The sequence below is a fragment of the Meleagris gallopavo genome, chromosome 4, assembly GCF_905368555.1.
Source record: "Meleagris gallopavo chromosome 4, MGAL_WU_HG_1.1, whole genome shotgun sequence".
NCBI classification, from domain to species: domain Eukaryota; kingdom Metazoa; phylum Chordata; class Aves; order Galliformes; family Phasianidae; genus Meleagris; species Meleagris gallopavo.
The window spans coordinates 16,228,937-16,248,775 of NC_139407.1; the positions used below are offsets into that span (position 1 = coordinate 16,228,937).

Sequence of the window (19,839 nt, forward strand, 5' to 3'; positions counted from 1 at the left end):
TTCCTGCTAAGATGTTCTGTTACTAAAATTTCTGGGTTCTGTTCATTTGTTTTTTATTTGCTCCAGGCTACATATCCAAACAGAATGGTGAGCCAAAATCTCAGCACAAGGGACAGAAAGTCAGCACATACTCCCACCGAGGACCCTTTTAGATACTCAAACAACCAAGCAACGGCCTATGAAAGCAAGAGTTGTCAACTGTCTAATTTGTGTCTGAGCAACCTCCTGAAAGAGAAGGAGATAGTGGAAGTCATCAAGCATACTAGAGGAGCCTACGAAGCCTTCACTTCAGAGGCTACGCAGAATGGTTTGGCCACCACAGCACCAAGTACAGCAAAGCCTGCATCTCAGACAGACCGCTACCCACTGTTCACAGGAGCTCCAAAAGACCATACTGCTGTACCTCAGCAGCACACCACTTTCACAGGCAGACTTGGACAGCCTCCAAGGGGACCCATCTCTTTACATATGTACAGTAGGAAAAATGTTTTTCTTCACCACAATTTACACACAGCAGAGCTGCAGACTTTAGGTCAACAAGATGGGTAGCAAGGTTCTTGTCTTCTTGCCATAGATTAAGAGTCCACTGAAAGGAAACATAAGCTCACACAGAGCTGAGTAATAAGTCTTTACCTGCTGCTACCTTTACTTGAAAAAAATAGATTAAAAATTAACATTCTCTAGGTTTCATACTTTCCCATCTGGAACTGTAGGAAAAGGATGAACTAGATTGCTAAATAACTAGGTTGGTTTGTCACGCAGAAGTCACTACTGGTAGAATAAATGGGACCATTGGGCTGGCATTGCTGGTCCAAAATTGGCTGTTTTTTTTTTTTTTTTCCTTTTGTCTTTATACAGCCACTAATGTCCCCTGAAGTTCTAGAAAGTAGTCTTAAATAATACTATGTATGCTTAATAATGTTACTGTTAAAGTAGATGTGAGGAATGAATAGTTACATAATTAGTAAACCCTACTGAATTACATAGAGAGTAAGGAAATAAAGAGTAAGAAGTCTCTAAGCCTGTTAAACCTACAGTGAAATTTGCTCACTTGTAGATGTGTGTTCCCACTTCTTGCTTACATGTTTAATCAAGGCCTCATGCCATAATTAGAGGAAGTGACATTTCTTCATCTACAAGCAAAGATCATAGAGGCTCACTGGGTAATTGAATCAGAATAATTGGAACAGAAAATAATGATGACAGCTTAATTTCTAAATCTTCTTTTTCTTCTCCCTACCTTTTTTTTAGCTATATTTGTTCTGGTCTTTTTGTTCTGCGAGCACACATCACATTGAGGTGATAGTTGTTCTCTGCAGACACTATATCGCTCATGACACAATGTCACAGTCTATGTTACCAGGGCTGCTCCGAAAGTAATGCTTCCGATTTTATTATGTTAGCACTTAGTATCAGAAGTGGATGTTAGTGGAATGATAGAGGTTGATCCCTTCCAACAATATTCCATTACATTTTGTTGCCATGCAACAGATGGCAGCAGAAGAGCAGTCTGACAAAATGGTATCTGATGGAAGTATACACAAAGCAAAGGTGTATTATTGAATTCCTCCATGTGGAAAAAATGGCAGCCATTGACACTTATCGATCCTCACTGAGCATTTAAGGAGACCAAACAGTGGATGTGAGCACAATGAGGTTGTGAGTGATGTGTTTCAGCAGTAGTGATGGCAACAGTGGTTTACCCCTGCTGGTGCAAATGTTTAGGAGCATTGCATGCAGGCTCTTGTTCATCACTGGTAAGAGATGCATAGCTAATGGTTGAAAACTAGTACTTTGTAGCTGAGAATTTTCTCTATCAAATAGTGTTATTGTGCTCTTTGTATCTACTGTAGTTTCCATGGAGATAAAAGGCATTCCTTTCAGAGCAGCCTCTATATAATGGATCGTATAACTTCATTTTACTTGCTAAATTAAAAAAAAAAAAAAAAAAAGAAAGGGTGAAAGACTATATTAAGTGGAATTATCTTATTACCAAGACTAAACTATCTGTGTAAATTGTAATTTGTGTGGACCGTATCTGCACTTCACGGCATATAGTAACTCCGCAGGTTTGCTAGTCTTGACATGTTAAATGCAAGTGAGATGAAGTAAATACTACCTGACATGCAGCTTGTCAATCTCATGGGAATGTGTATTCATCTGATCATGCTACAGAACCCGAAGGCTTGTCAGCACCAGAAGAACCAGTTTTCCCCTTTTAAAGGGCTTGAAAACAAGTATCGTGGACAGGATGCTGTAAACATGTGGTATATACTGAACATGACAGTTTGCAACCTCTCTGATGGCAGCTAATCTGTTTGAATGATATTAGGATTTATAGTTAGTAGCTTATAATCTGGATGTTTAAATATGATTGAGGCAGATCTGAGGCAAGTCACATCTCTGTTTAACTGGTGATAGATAATGAAAGGTAAGGGAATAGCGCATTCTCACACAAAGAAACAAACTAGTGTGACACCTAAAGTAGCAAATGATTGAAAATGATTTTATAACTGCTAATTGACTTTTAAAGGTAAGTGACACATATAAAATGAATTAAAAATGAATTAATGAAATAAATCTTACCTAATGTTAAACATATCTGCTAAACTACTTAATATTTAGTTGAAGGCAAGGGTTGGATACATTAACAATTAGATTGTGAGCTTGGCAGATATTCTGCAAAGTTCAGCAGCCTAACCTTTCAGAATTCTATTTCTTGAGGGTTTTAATTAGAGTAGAGGAAATTGGATAATGTTATCTGATGTTAAAAAGACCCAGTTTTGTCTAAATATGTTATGATGATAATTTTGAGTGTCCTGAGCTGGATACGTAAGGATCAGTATAAACATTTGCCAAACTTTTTTTGTGATTTTATACATTTATGTGTATATTGCCACTGCCAAAATTGGGGGGAAAAAAAAAAAAAAAAAATTGCTAACATAGCTAGACCGAATTAACTATGGGTTTTAAAGACTCACAGGCCTGCACAGAAACTGATAGTTTAAACTCTACCAAAAAGAAATAGTAATAACAGAATTTCACTATTAAGACTTGTGGTTTTCTCTGAGCAATCTCTTACAGTTATGGTAGATTGAAAGCACAGTTAGTTATTGATAACAATATATTTCAGTCTTGCTAATCTCAAGAGTTGATGTATGCAATTATATTTGAGATCTGTACATAAATTAACATATATTGCAATCAAGGGTATTTTTTCCAGGACACAAATATGCAACAACTACATTTAAAAACAAAATAATAATAATAAAAAAGAATGAAACAAAACAATAACAACAACAAAAACAAACAAAAAAAAAACCTCTTTAATTCTAACTTTATACTATATCTGTAGTTGTTTTTTTATTCCTGGAAGAACAGACTTTTGGAATACATTTTATTAAATAAATCCATCTACATATTAAAAAAAAAAAAAAAAAAAGAAAGAAAGAAAAATACATTTTAAATGCTACTATTTTCTTGGAAAATCTTTTATAAAACTGAATCTTAAAAAAAAAACTGGAAAAAAAACAGTTCAATTAAAGTGAGAAATATTTTTAAAATGTCATCATGAAACTGTTTTGTATCAGTATTTTCAGCACTGTTATGTTATTTGTAATACTAAGTGTAAATCTCACCCAGAGAAGGATATTAGCCACATGTTAATATACAGTACAACAGTAACTGTAAGAGGTCCTTTGATCCTCTTGTGTATATACTAAATCATAAAGCAATGGCATGTGGACATTCTTTCAGTAAATCGATTCCTTTGTACTAAAAATCTCTAGTTTTTTAAGATTTTCATGTATAGAATGATTTATACATTTCTCCAAGGCTGTACATATCCAAAGACACCAGGGGAAAAGACGTTTTCTTTTGCTACAGAAGTACTTTTTTTTTTTTTAAGTTTCTGTACATGAAGCATAACTGTAAAATTTCATTGAAAATTTCTTCTTGTTACTTCCATATTTTACAGTGTTATAGAGAGCATTTTAAGAAGGAGAAAATCCCCAAAGAAAAGCTGCTTCCATTTGAATCAGTTCCCATTTTTTGAAGCAGTCACTTGGCACAAGAAACATTCATGTGCCCTAAGTACTTTTTAATGATACACATTGTAAGGGAACTGAACCTCTGATTGAGAGGCTCTGATGAGAGCCTGAACCTCTGATTGACCACCTGAGGCGAGCCATGAATCAGCCCTGGAAGCACAGGTGAAGGCAATTCACCTGTGCTACTGGAAGGGGTGGAGCTTTGCTCCAACTCTCCTAGACCCCATTTAAGAGGTGACTACCACTGGGGAAGGATCTCTTTTGGAGATCGCTACTCTTGGAGCCTTCTCAGTCAAGCCCAGGATAAGGGTAAGATTTCCATCTACTCTTCTTTAGCACGATAACCTGTTTAGCCTAACTTTCTTGTGTATTTTTTAATTATAACATCCATGTATTCATTGATTGTACACGCATGAAATGGTATAATGTCTTTATTATGATCCTTGCTTCCCTAGAGTAAATACATTTTACAAGATACGTTTCATGCAATCACAGGATGGCTTGGATTGGAAGGGACCTTAAAGCTCACCAAGTTCCAATCTCCTTGCTGCGGGCAGGGATGTCACCCCCAGGACCAGGCTGCCTAGGGCCCTATCCAACCTGGTTACTGAATAGCATGCAATAATACACTAGGACCAATCTTAATTATAAATTATTAAGATGGGAGGAAAACATCTGTCCAGCACAGTTCTTATATTTAGTTTTCAAAACACTGGAAGAGTTGTTTTTTGTTTTGTTGGGTTTGTTTTTGTTTGTTTGTCTTGTTTTTTTATTTTTTGTGTGTGTGGATGAAGTATAAATGGTAATTCCATACTGGAAGGAAATGACTTTTCACAAAATCCCTCCCATGTTTAGGGAATTTGGTAGCATCTGAAAGCATTCCATAGGATAAATTTTTGCTGCTTTTTAAAGGCAGCCCATCCTTTTATATATAAAACGAAACAGGTGGTAAAGGTTCCTTTTTTTAAAACAGACTGTTAACATTTTAGTTCATTGCTTTTACTTCCAGAATACACTCAGATATGCCAAATAGGCTTTTCTTATATGCCTTTCTTTCTGCAAGCTTTGATTGTAAGTTTTTCCTGGCTAAGATTTTTGCATATTTGGAGCATTTGAAAGCTTACCTAGGCTATTCAGGTTTGTCACACAAGTGCATTCTAGTCGTTACCTAAAAATTGGTGACTTCATCTTTCCCAAAAGCCAGGGATTTCTGACTGCTCTTGTGGCGTAAGTGTTACGTCTCCAGTGGTTTGATCAGCGCACTATTGATTTCAGTTAAGTTACACTGAGTGCATCATATGATAACTGGAATTGTGGCCCTTTAGCCCAACTTATTTCAGCTTATGCGCAAAAGGAGATCTCAAAAATTTGATCCAACTGAAACACCAACTCACAATCTAGGAAAAATTTACTTTTTTTTTTTTCTTTCTTTGTAGTAGTATGCAGGTATAAAACAACAGAATACCATCAACAAAACAACCACACTAGCAACAAAAACACCAAAATCTTATACAAGTCCAAAGGTCGTAAATGAAATCCCCTCATACAGTAGAGTAACAGTGACTTCTAGCAAAACTTTGAAATAAGTCTGAAAATCCACTGCAGTCTTCTTACAAAATTATGGTGTGGCTGGAACAATGAGGGTCTGTAGTGCATTAATGAAATATTTCACAGCCTCTTTTCTTCCAGACTGCACCGATGACTATTTATTTATTTATTTACTTATTTTCTGGAGGAAAATTTGCAGTTTGATGCTAATGCCAGATAAAATAGGGATTAGAGTTTGAATGTACGCTGAGGAAAGTGGTGGGGGCCTTCTCTCATCTTGGAGAAATGTGTAGCATCCTCTCCAGGACACATTTTAATCTTCTGTTGTCAGCAAGAACTTGACAGAGGCCTCTCAGGAGAAGAGCACTCTCAAATCATGTGGGTTATAGCTGCCTTTGTATTTGCTTTACTCTAGCATGTTCTACATAAGGCACTCCTAACATCATTTGGAAATTTCAGCAGCTGCAGAATGTGTTTCATTGGGATTTAGCCAATCAAGTCAAAGATAAAAGTGTCACGTGCTGCTTTAAACCTAGTAAACTCTAGCTGTTTGGATTGTGCTTTCTCACAGATTTTTTAGTCCAATTTTTGAGTACATGTACACTGTGATGCTCATGACGCTAACTTCTTATGGTATAAAAGACAGTGGAAATCTGTCCTCTGAGGGGCTCATGATTTGCAGTTTATTTCCTAGGGCAACTGCATGAACTTAAAGGATTTTGTGTTGTTGCAAAGGTAATGGTAAGGGAACTTATTTGTTGATCTATTTTAGAAATATTTGATGGTTGTTTTTTTTGTTGTTGGAATATACTTAAAACATTCCTCAGGAAAAAAAATTCTGTAACATATTAGCATCGATTTCCTGTAAGTTCTTAGTAGCCATGGTTGTCACTTGCATTTTGTAGTGCTGCTAAATATTTTTGGATGTGCCATTTTTGTTGCCTTCGTTACCAGCAAATCTTACTCTTTTTATGAGTTTTGCCCTCAGCCCTGTATTAAAGATACAGAGGACTGTCGAGGATTTCTACAAAAGTAATCCTGCCTATGTAAAGTAGAGCAAGAATAAACTTACCTGAAGGTCTCTATTTAATCTCTGGAGATAGAAAATCTATTCAGTTTGATCTGAACTAGGCAACATTTGAGAGACCCTGATGGATGTGACAAGTGTCATTATCTGTTGGTTTCCCAAATCTCTAGACAAGACAGAGAATAAAATATACCACAAATAAAGGTTTTTGTTGTGTACAAATAATGTTGCCTTATGTTTTGTATTGTGATCCCTGCTGTGCCTGTCTTTCAGAAACATTTCGTATAGATACATGCATAGGCTGACTATGCAGACAGGCTGCACCACATCACCATTTCTGCTTTAAGACGGCTCCTCTGGATTCTCTTAATATCTGTTCAGTAAAATGTTTAATCTATCCAAAAAGAATTTTAAGCGCCTGTGTAAACAAATATATTACATGATTTGATCCCTTTTTCATCACACTGAAAAAGCCCTAGTAGGGTAAGTATAATGTATATGGATAACAACAGTATTAGTAGAATTTAAATTTATTTTTATTTTTCCATTATGTCAGTGCACTTTATATGAGGGCTTAATGTGAATTACAAACTAGCTTGTATTAATTTTCTTACCAAAACTTGATTTAAACAGGGTTCAGAATTTTCTGCTTAACTTTAAGCATGTAAACAATCTCATAAAGGTAAAAAAAATAAAAAAAAAAATTCTGATTCTTTGGGAAGATACCAAACAAATAATATATTTTCTAACATAAACAATTTCATTCTTATTTATTGTTTGAAAGGTATGATATATAAAAAGTATTTTTCGTTTTGTATAAATACTCTTCAAGGCTCACAGGCCTGCTTCAGTCCAGCTATAACATTGTGCTTTGTTTTCCAAATCGTTAATTTTTTTAGAAATCTGTTTTGTTCTCGTGGCGAAGAATTTGAAAAGAGATAATAAAAGGACTTTGTACATATTCCGCACATTGCATGTAGAGATGGATCAATGTTACATGAAGAATACAAGAAATCAGATGCATCACTGAGTAAGAATTTTGATTTTGAGCTAGATGCTCAACAGTATATAAAATCCATGTAAGCGGAGAACAGATGTTTTCTAACAGGGAAAAATCTAGTGGAAGGGTAAAAGGTAGCAGGTTGATAGCTGCTTTTCCTTACATAGCTGTTTTCTTTGAATTATGTTAAAGTAATATTTGTAAAATAAACTTCTTGAAGTACAGAAACATGATTACTCAACGCCACCAAATATGGATAAGGGTAATTCCATGTACAAGAAAATTCGCATATTTTTATTACCATAGTATTATGTTTGCTTGAAGTATAAGCAGAACAACACCAATGCATTTTAACAAAGAAAAGAATCGGAAGGAAAGAGCGTATTTATCTAAAACGCCTTGCACATCATGTATTCATTTCTAACTTTCCGAAATAGGTTTATATAATAGTATTTCATGAGGCTATAGTAGTGCCATTATACTATGTATCAGTGTTCTCTAAATAACAAGGAAACATTGAAGGTGGCCATGATCCAGATCGTATATCAAGATCTACATCTACTTTAAAGGTTATTTGTTGTTTTTGCTTGTTTCTTTTGTTTGTTTCTCACTTTCCAATGAATGACTATCATGATTTTGAGAAAATTTTACACTGATATTTCCATAAACAGTGTGGCCTATGTGAAATTCAAACTGATATGGAGAGATTAAATGTTTTTGAAAATTATACCTATTCTTCAAATCTAAAGGAGGTCAGTAGAGTGTTTCAGGCATTTTATTATTATTATTTTTATATTTTTGAACTACAGAGAATTCTGCTTTGTTTATTAGCATTAGAAATTTTATATGAGCCTTTTTTCATTGTCTACATCATTATGACTATCTTGCTGTTCAGGATGGCAATCTTTTAGAACTAGCTGTCAATATAAAATTTGAAGGACTAATGATATTTGTGTTATATTATACTAAAAGTCCATTTAGTTTGAATAACATTGCAGCCATGTTGTAAACAGTTTCTTAAAAGTAATTGAAAAAACAATATATAGTACATGAATTAGTGACTTTAAAAAGTTACAACTATGAGAAATGGAGGAAAATATTCACATATATAGTAAGAATCGAGTGTAAATAAATACATCGTTGGAGAACATGGAAAAAATATCAGCTCTGTATGAGGCAATGGAAGACATTTTGCTGTTCAAGATTTCACGCTGATGATTTAGAATATAACTTAAATTTTAGAAGAAGAAAATTCTGAGAGATAACACTTAAAAAGGTAATTTAAGATAGAGTTGGAGTCACACTTACAGTAGTGAAGGTATCCAATCTCCCAGTAATTAGCTTCTATTTAAGTTCAGAGAAAAACTTGTATAAGATCTCATTGGAAAAGTTCATTGGTGATTTTTACTGTGTACCCTACAAAGCCATGAATTAGTTAAATCCCAATTTTCATTTAACAGGTAAATATTACTATAATATTTTAAAAATTTTGAAGCATAACACTGTCTAACCTCTGATTTGAGTATCACCATATTCTCTGATTTTTTTCATTTGTATTCTTTTAATAGTTTTGAGTTTATGTTACTCATGTGCAATAAGAACCTGATTCTTTCAAATTCAGTCTTCATGCACTGACTGAAACAAACAAAACCAACTAACTAAAAAAAAAAAAAAAAAACAACCACCAAACAACAACACAGCCTTTGAAAACAAACACTTTTGTCTCTGAAGAATATCAAGCAGCATGCTGCTGTGTTTTGTTAGTTTGTTTTTTTAATAGGATTACTGAGGATGGAATTGGTGTGAGTTACTTTGAGGAGTTATTGCACTTCATTAAACAATACTACAGGATTCTATTCATATCATTTAATGGACATTTGTTTGTTCTTATTTCTAGTTGACATAATTTTTACTTTTACATTTTATGACAAAAATGTATATTACTGTTTTGAATATTTATGTGAACTTTTAATTTTAGGTCTTAATGTAGAAGTGTATATTCGGTATTTCCATTCCTGAAGTTAATATAAAGGGCTCTTACACTTTTATTTCCCTTCTTAAAAAAAAAAAAAAAATGTTTAATAAAAATCCTGTGTTATTCTACGATGATCTTGTGCTGTTTTTCCTTCAAGTATCTTACATTTATTTGTCTTTTCTTCAAACTTATGTTGGTGAAATACGTATTGAACTTGAATAAATGCAAACACTTTAGAATCTTTATGCTATGAAAAAATCTGTTAATAAGACATATAGCCTTTTTCTTCTAATCTCTCTGATGAGAATTGTAGATTTAAGCTATTTGCTACTGTGCTATCAGACAGTTACAGAAAAATGCCAAGTCCTTTCTGCACTATTTCCTGAGTATTGAAGTAGTTTTGCATCAACAACAGTTCTCTGTTCCCTACACTGCTTCCCATTTGTTCTTAGCATAAAAATACTAATTTCCATTACCAAAACAAGGCCTGACTTTATTTTTTATTTGTACAACTTCCTGCTCTCCTATATTCTATGTTTGCTTTTTGTCCCTAACAGTATTTTAAGAAAACATGTTCCACAATATTCCTCTACTTTGCTTCATTTTCCTTGAAGTATATCTAAATGAACCTCTTAGCTTTCAAAGGCCGTAGTTATTACTTTTATTCAAATCCATTAAAAAATTTTCACGTTTGTAAGGCTATAAAATATGTCATCATTGTGTTCTATTAATAAAACAAGTATGAGAAGCAAAATGATTGCTGATTTTGTAATACCTGATAATCTTGTCAAGAGCAAAAATGCTACTTCAGCTTATTCCTGTATGTGAAGAATTCCTCTGGACTGTATTCTCAGTCCAGCAGGTTTATTTACTCCACCAGCAACAAACCGTTTTCAGTCCCAACTCAGAAATTCTCAGTTTGGCCTCCAGTTCTGCATCCAGGAAATGTTAAAGCTCATTTCGCAGTACTTACATGTCTACCACTCTCTCATTGATAACATTAAAAATGTATCTTCTGTTCTAAGGTTTTTGTTTCTTTTCCTTTACACTGTTCAATATCTTCTCCATTTTAGTGATGTATATACTCTTGCCTTCTAGCATTTGAGTGCCTTGCTGGAATATGAGGCCTAATATTTTGTTTACATATATATATATGCATATATAATAAATATACTATGCATATATGTATGTGTGTATATCTTCAAAGGAAAAATAAAAAATACGTTATTAGTATATCAGTAGAAGAATACTTTCTAATTTTGATAGTGTTATGCCATCCCATATCTATACAGAACACTGATATTTTCCTATGAATTTAAACTGCTGTATTATTATTCTACTCAATGATAGTAAATTAAAATAAAAATTAGATTGAAATGGTTTGAAATTTCCACAGGTTATACAGTTTCCACAGAAACTCCCTTAAGTGATAACGCTTTTTTGAAACTTGTGAAGCTTGACTGTATTGCCAAGATGATGGATGTTTTAGCCTTTGTATGGTGACTGTCAAAAGTGCCTGAGAATTTCTCAGTGTTCACACATTGTAAATGTTTCCTTATTTCCCTATAGATTGTCCTCATTTTTTATGATACAATAGGATGGGAATCTTTTCACTATCACATCAGTATCTCAAAAGTTACTATTAGTTGGAGTGAAACAATATTCATCAAACAGCAAAGTAATTCATGCGTTGTTTGGCTACATAACATGATGTTCAAAGTAGAATTTTTGCAGGTAGCCCAGAAGACACAAGCGGAACAACACTCTGTATCTGCTATAAACCACTGTTCTTACAACAGTAATTTTTTTTCCAATAAACAGATTTACCTGTTGAAAAGTAAAGAGGAACGGGTGAGAACAGAGAAGATATCAACAATCACAATGGCTCAGGTTGGAAGGCACTCAAAGTGATGTCAGCTAGGGATTCATTGTCACAACTGCATTCTAGTATCGTTTGGAATATTTTTGAGGATGGATATCCAATCTCTTTGGACAACCCATGCCAGTGTTCAATCAATTTTACAGTTAAAAGGTTTTTTTCTTATGTTTATGCAGAATATTTTGTGTTTCAGTTTGTGCCTATTGCCTCTTGTTTTGTAATAGGTACCATGGGGAAGAGACTTGCTCCATCATCATCTCTCCACCATGAAGCATTGATACGCTTTGGTTTCCCTGTAGTCCTGTCCTGTAGGCACTTATTTATTTGAATACATGTGACATGGGCCTTCGTCAGCATGTTTGCGTTGATTACAAATTCTCACACATCGACAGATATCACCTCATACTTTACTTGCTAGCCTGTGGGTGAAAAAATCAGTACAAAATTGAACCAGATGTGACATTTTTTGTTTATATTGCATTATATTGCAGTGACGTAATGTGCTAAAAGTATCTCTCATACACTTTGCCATATCAACAGTATTGAGGATGAAGTATGAAAAATATAACTTAATTGCAAGTCAGTGAAAACGGTTCTGATGATCTCCACTACTAAGGATCTCAATTCACCATTCGAGCTTTAAAATATTTTTCTAATTCTAATGGTATACCACTAGATAAGAGAACCACATTCCTAAGAGTAACTTTTGTCAGATAGTTACTCTGCTTCTAACGGGCTTCTATGTTCATTTTCATCTCCTCTTGGAGGCAAAAGAGATGTATTTTGTTGTGTACTACAACTGATATTTCAGAAAGCACAATTAAATGCCACATGAACAGTTGTTAATATGTGAATACGTTAATATGTGAAGGCAGTAACTGCACATTAAAAGGATTTATATGTTTATTTGACCAAATATGGACCCAATTTTGTGGTTTGTGCTCAGCACAAGTAACTCACGTAATGCAAGAAGTAAAAACTGGATTGTATTATTATTTATAATGTTTTATTTTACAATAATGCTAATGCCCAATGCTTATTGTTTGTGTAGAATACCACATGACAAACATGAAGTACTTTATCTAAGAATTAAATTTCATTCAGAAACATCCTGTACATACTGACTTACTGCAAATTAACTTCTTTGAGAGCAAAATTATATCTGTATGCAGCCCTGTTTCAAGCAAACTGATATTATGCAGAGCACTACTTTAGAGCAATAGGCATGCATCTCCCTCTACACTGCTACATAACACGGAAGATATGCGCTCCTTTTTGCAACATCATCTAGATCCACACTCTGTTTTAAAATTACTTCTGTCACTGTTTTAAATTACTTCTGTCATTTTAATCATCCTTTTCTTTCTTCCTTTCTCTCTTTCTTTTTTTGTTTTTATATACTTTCTTGTACTTTGTTACAAGTTTTAATCTGTAATATAAGGTATTCTGAACCCCCCCCCCCCCCCCAAGAGAGCTTCTTCAATTAAGTATCATCTGTACCTGATTTAATTATCAGGCAATTAGATAAATACCAGGCCTTAGAAAGTGGGAGGTGGAAAAGGAAGTTACTGTTGATATTTAGGTCCTAGCTATGTAACACTTAGAAGAATCTAGAGTAGATATAATTTTGGGGAGTTAAAAAAGTTATGTAGGAATGGAATATTCTAAGCTATATGTTACCTTGTTTTTTCAGACTACAAATGTTCAAAATTATTATTTAGATAAGTCTTGATTTATGTCCTTGAATTCAGCAAAGGAAGAAATGTTGTAACTACGAAAAGAATGCTTCAATAAGCCAGCTGAAATAAAACTAGTAAGTTATTGTTCTACACTTAAGCATTATGGTTTTTTTGTTTGTTTGTTTTTTAAATTATTGGGAGATTATTTAAATGTGTGGAGCCCAGTATTTTTGCACCTGTTATGTAAGATTTTTATTTATTTATTTATTTTCCTGATTCTGTAATTTACTACACTTGCTTTCCTGTTGCTACTGTTGGCCTGTCATTACTTATTTATTATCTCTTTCTTGTTCAATTGATGCTTGTTTTGAAAGTTGACCAAGACAAAATGAAATCAGTGGGATAGCTTTGATTTATTTAGCTTAGTTTTGCAGGGAGACTTCTGGCTATGAATTAATGCTGTGAGATTGTATTCCCTTTTCTGCTCATAATTAAGTTCTGTAATCCTGGGATAGTTATGTCATTTGCATTGCTAATTTTGACAAATTTTTCAGATTATAGTAGCTTCAGGGCAGAATTTCTTCATCTATAAGAGATGGATCTGAAGGATTTTTAAACTCAAAATCTGCTCTAACACTCACTGATGCTCACAAAATATCCAATTTAAGATTTTATATGTAAACTCTTGTGAGCCTGCTGCCACTATTTTAAACTTTTCTCCTTTTTTGTTGTAAAGATATTATTACTCACCTTTGATTCTAAATCCATTTTTTTTAACCAACTTGAACGACAAGCAAAAGACTGATACTATTAATGTATTAATGGGGCTGTCTTGGTTTTGGTTGTGATAAGGTTAGTTTTCTTCATAGAATCTGATTCTAGTGGAGAAGTTGGCTGGCCATGGTTTGGATGGGCATACGCCCTGCTGGATGAAAAACTGACTGGATGGCTGGGCTCAAAGAGTTGTGATCAATGGCGTTAAATCCAGTTGACTGCCAGTCACAAGCGGTGTCCCCCAGGCCTCGGTACTGGGGCTGCTTCTATTTAACATCTTTATTAGTGATCTTGATGAGGGGATTGAATGCACCCTCAGTAAGTTTGCAGACAGCACCATGTTGGGAGGGAGTGTTGATCTGCCTGAGGGGAGAAGGGCACTACAGAGGGACCTGGATAGACTGGATCAATGGGACAAGATAAACTGTATGAGTTTCAATAGGGCCAAGTGTCGAGTTCTGCCTACAGGCTTGGGATGGAGTGGCTAGAAAGCTGCCTGAGGGGAAGGGACATTAGAGTACTGATGGACAGTCGGATGAGTATGAGCCAGCAGTGTGCCCAGGTGGCCAAGAAGGCCAATGGAATCCTGGATTGTATCAGGAATGGAGTGGTGAGCAGGACTAGGAAAGTAATCCTGCCCCTGTACTCAGCATTGGTGAGGCCTCACCTTGAGTACTGTGTTCAGCTTTAGGCACCTCAGTACAGAAAGGATGTGGAGGTGCTGGAGCAGGTCCAAAGGAGGGCAGCAAGACTTGTGAAGGGCTTGGAGAATATGCCCTTCCAGGAGAGACTGAAGAAACTGGGGACTTTTAGTCTGGGGAAAAGGAGGCTGAGGGAAGACCTCAATGCTCTCTTCCAATATCTGAAAGGCGCTTACAGCAAGAGCGGGGTTGATTTCTTCTCACTGGTGACAGGTAACAGGACTAGGGGAAATGGCCTCAAGTTGCGCCAGGGTAAATTTTGACTGGATATCAGGAAAGGCTTCTTTACGGAAAGGGTTGTTAAGCACTGGAATAGGCTCCCCAGGGAAGTGGTTGAGTCACCATCCCTGGATGTGTTTAAAATCCGTTTGGATGTGGTGCTTAGGAACATGATTTAGCAGATTGTTGATAGAGTAGTATGGTTAGGTTGTGGTTGGACTCGATGACCTTTAAAGTCTTTTCCAACCTGAGTGATTCTGTGATTTTACGATATGGTGCTGGATGTTCTGAATTTACAAAAAGAACAATATTGATAACACATCCATGTTTTAGCTGTTGCTGAGCACTGCTTACGCTAAGTCAAGAACCCCCACGGAGGATGTTGGGAGTGCAAAGGAAGCTTAGAGGGGACAGAATCAGGATAACTGATCTGGACTCACTAAAAGGTTGTACCATTCTATATGATATCATGCTGGACAATAAAACTGAGGCAGCTAGCAGGTGCAGGGGTATGTCACTGCTTGGGAACAATCTGGGCAACAGTAAACATGTTATGTATCATTTGTTTTCTATGATTATTCTATGTTTCTATGTTATATTATTACTATTATTCTTCATTTTACATTCTATTACCGTCTTTATCTCAGTTCATGAGTTTTACCTTTTTTTTTTTTTTTTTTTAATCTTCCCAGTTCTCTCCTCTGTCCTACTGTGGGGGAAGTGAGTGAATGGCTGTGTAATGCTTAGCTGCCTGCTGAGTTAAACCACAACAGGGGAGTAAAGAGACTGAAACTAACTCAAACTAACTCGTAAGAACTAATGGAAAAGTGTTGGCTCCAACAGAAACTTTTAACTACTGAATTCTCTCTGATCATCATTTTGTTCAGTTAGAAAAAGACAAGCTAAGGTTCCTAAGTGTTCTAGCAGCGTCAAGCCTTAGAAAAGCATTCACTAGAGAAGCATTAGGTAAGTCGCATATAAGTGAGTAATCTTCTTTATTATTTTCCACGGAAACATGTTTCTATATAAACTGAGAAGGTAGCATATCTGCAAAACACAGTGTTAGTTCAGCCAGGTGAACATTGTCACTGTAAAGGCATTAAAAAAAAAAAAAAAAAAAAAAAAGCAAAATAATTTATATGATGTGAACAACTCAATTGTAAAATTAAGAACTTGAATTCTGGAATGGTACCAGTGCATAGCTGTTTGCAACACTGCTGTTTTATTAACTGGAATGACTGTGCTAGGTGTTCACATGGGACTCACATAGGTCCCAAAAAGTTTGTTTTCCACTACAGAAGTAATGAAAGTAAAGCAAGAAACTTCTTTGAAAGATGTTTCAGCTTGTATCTAGTAGAAAAACTGACAGAACAGTTGTCAATGGTTTACAGGCTGCTTCAGCCCAGTTCCGTGACTAGCGGGGCAGAGGGATCTGTGGATCTGCACCTCTGGAAAAGGGAAACAGAGGACCCCAAAATAATTAAAAACAGCGGCAACAATCTGAGGAGAAACAAACTAATTTACTAAATACAGTATCAGAATGCAAGATGATAACATGCTATGATACAATATAATTAGAATTGAAGCTAATAAATCAAATATAATGAGAGAGAGAATGTCCAAAAGATGGATAGGCCTCACCTTAATGCTGAGGTGAGATGCACAGTCCAGTTGAGCAGCAGGGAGACGAAAAAGAGCCGATGAAGAAGAGCGCATCAGGTGACTTTGCCAGGAGTTATATCTCCCCTCTGACCGCAAAGCCCCCTGGGGAATGTAGTTCTTATTCTGTTTGGACACGTATCCGGAACTTGAGCATTAACAGTTAAACTCCCAGTGTACTACATGATGTTATGACGTGGAATACCAATAACCAATAATCATAAAACCATGACAATAGTAAAGGCAACAAGTCATGCAAAGTAACTGGTGTTCTTTTTTTAAAGGTTTTTATATGTGTGAGTTAATTCCACAGTCCTAGAATGTTTTGGGTTGGAAAGGAGCTTGATCGTGTATTTTCTACAACCACCCACTGGATCAGGCTGCATAGGGCCCCATCTAACTTGGCTTTGAATGCCTGCAGGAATAGGAATCCACAGCTTCTCTGAACAGACTGTTTCAGTGGCTTACTACTCTCTGAATTTGAAAATTTCTTCCTAATATCTAACCTAAATCATCCTTTTTTTCAGTTTAGATTTGTTACCTCTTGTCCTGTCACTACATTCCTTGGTAAAGAGTCTTTCCTCATCTTTCCTGTAGGCTCCCTATAGTTACTGGAAGGCCTCAATGAGATCTCGATGGAGCCTTCTCCAGACTGGACAAAACCTGTTCTACCAGGCTCTCTTCAGATGAGAACTGCTCCAGCCATCTGATCATCCCTGTGGCCACCATCTGGTTCTGTCATAACAGGCCATGTCCTTCCTGTCTTGGGGGCCCCAGAGCTGGATGCAATTCTGCAGGTGGGGCCTCATGAGAGCAGAGTAGAAGGGCATAATGACTCTTTTGCCCTGCTGATCATATTTTGTTTGAAGCAGTCAAGGATAGTTTTGGCTTTCTGGGCTGCAAGTACATGTTGCTGGCTTCTTTTGAGTTTCTTGTAAACCAACAACATGAAGTTCTTCTCTTCAGGGCTGTTCTCAGTCTGTTAGCTTAGCCTATATTTGTACTTGGGATTGCCTCAAATCAGGTGCAGGATCTTACACTTGACCTTGCTGAATTTCAATGAGTTTGCATAGACTAACCTCTCAAGCCTGTCGGGGTACTTTTGGATGGCATCCCTTCCTGATATCTCCTCTGTATTTCTTAGTATTTACATAATATTCACCTTGAGGTAACAAGACATTTTATTTTTGAGCCTGACTGTTACAATCAGCTTTGTCAAGTACGTTTACAGACTTGCTGAATCACATTCCCCTTCCTCATCCCCCTCTCCACTTCCACTGTCTGTCTTGTTTACTTTAAATTACTTCTAAATAAAATTTTTCATGCCACATACAATACCAGTCTTATTGTGTCACTAATTAGAGGTCAGATGCATAGAGGAGCCAAGCTTTGTGATACTGTCTCTATTTCGATTTTCTTCAAATACCTGCTAAAAAACCTATGAAAGCAGAGCTTTGATTTGCTTCATAAAAGAGTAATATTTATTTTAGGTGTTGGAATAGAATACTATGCTCAATGACTGTGCAGAAGCCTTCCCTCTTATTTTCTTATAGCAGTGAGATGGTTGATTTTTTTGATTTTTTTTTTTTTTTTTTTTTTTGAGGGGGAAGGAGTGAAGGAGATTAAATAACAAAAAGAATAAAGAAGCTGTTCATGTTTTTTTTTTAATTATACATAGGTTGCTCTGAAAATAATGCATTATATTTATTTCTATGAGAACTACGGCAAAGAGCACAATAATACTCTTAGATAGCACATTCTCAGTTACAATACACTATACTCCTCAACATATTCACCACCGTTAGCTATGCACTTTTGCCAGTGATGAACAAGGGTCTGCATACAGTATTCATTAAGAAAAATATCTGCATGGCTATCAAGAACATGGCTTGTCTTTCAAGTCACAGTTGCCACTGTGGAAACACACCACCCACCACCACCTCATTGTGTTCACATGCACTGTTTTGTATTCACAAACATTTAGTAAGTGTTGATGAATGTCAATGGGTACAACTTTTTCCCGTACAGAAAAATTCAATTCCACACCTTTGCTTCATCAGAACTTCTGTGTAAATGCCATTTTGTCAGACTGTCCCTCTGCTGCCATCTGTCACACAGCAACAAATTGTAATAGAATACTGGTGGTAAGGTTCAACCTCTATTGCCACACCACCAACATCCACCTCTGACATTATGGGCCAACATAATAAAATAGTAAGCATTAATTTTCAGCCCTCAGACTTTTTGTAAAGATGGTATGGCATGTCATTACTATGAGATTGCCTTTGGCTTTCAATTTGGAAGTAGGTTATTTCTAACAAAAATTTTTCACTGTAGTGTTGTATTCTCAGCCCAGTCATGTTTTGGCAATAGCTGCCTTTGTCACTTTCATTTGTTGCACAGGTTAAGAGCCTCGAAGTGGCTGAAAGACAGATTAGATAACAAACCATACTTTTAGGTTACTCTTAGGAGTTTTGGATCTTATATCATGACTGGCTGTGAGGGTCAGAAATTTTGCATGACCTCTTGTGAACGTAAAGATGTAGAAGACAATGAATGATATGTTTAGGCTATAATTGAGGGACTTAATGTTCATGCTCCTTTTTTGAAGCTCGGTGCTTATGAAATGTGACTGCACAACTCTTAGATTGTTCAGGTCTCGTTTCAAACCAAAACCAAAATTCCTATGAAGAATCAGTCCTAATAATTGTTGGTTTAAGGTATGTCTAAGGCCTTGTAATCAGGATAGCATTCTTCCACTTTCTGAAATCTGAATTTTCTAAAGTCTAATTGGATTCCTCTTTGGATGCTTGTGATAATATGTTGAGGACTGATACAGAAAGGCTTGCAAACACTTCTCATTAAAGTCAAACTTGTGGTTTTTACTCTGTAGAATAGCTCCTGTAGACTGTTTTAGCATAGTTATATCCAGTTTAGCTTGAACTCCTATCTGAAGTGGTCCACGCTGGAGCCATGGTGGTGACTATCTCTTTTGTTTTCTACGAGGAATCCTTGCTTTTATTTTATATTGTTTCTATCACCTGTCTTCCCTTCCCCGTCTCCCTAAATGATTACAATTTGTAATAAACTTGTTGGGCTAACATTTGACCCACTGTGTCTTAGTCCCATGTCAGGTATACGTATATTAAAAGAACCTCCTCTCCCTCTTATAAATTGGAGTAAGACACATATCTTCTTTCAGAGCAACAGCTAGAAGCTAGATATGGTATACATCGGCATTTAGACTAATAACAGACATTTTTTTCTTTTGCAGCCATGTCAATTTATTACAAAAGTAATTGTAAATGAATTAGAACTAAGTTTTTATA

General features: G+C 35.7%; 1 protein-coding gene across 5 annotated transcripts in view; it reads left to right on the forward strand.

Annotated features, from left to right (window-relative positions):
- The window catches only part of CCSER1 (coiled-coil serine rich protein 1), a 623,472-nt gene extending 614,164 nt beyond the window's left edge, over positions 1 to 9,308 (forward strand). For 4 of the 5 annotated variants that reach the window (XM_085222271.1, XM_085222272.1, XM_085222270.1 and 1 more), the window contains one exon: positions 67 to 9,308. In XM_085222271.1, the coding sequence (XP_085078397.1) occupies positions 67 to 549 (483 nt within the window). In that variant the 3' untranslated portion in view covers positions 550 to 9,308. The remainder of the gene's footprint in view (positions 1 to 66) is intronic. The other variant, XM_085222273.1, reaches the window with a different exon arrangement.
- Positions 9,309 to 19,839: the final 10,531 nt, after the last annotated feature.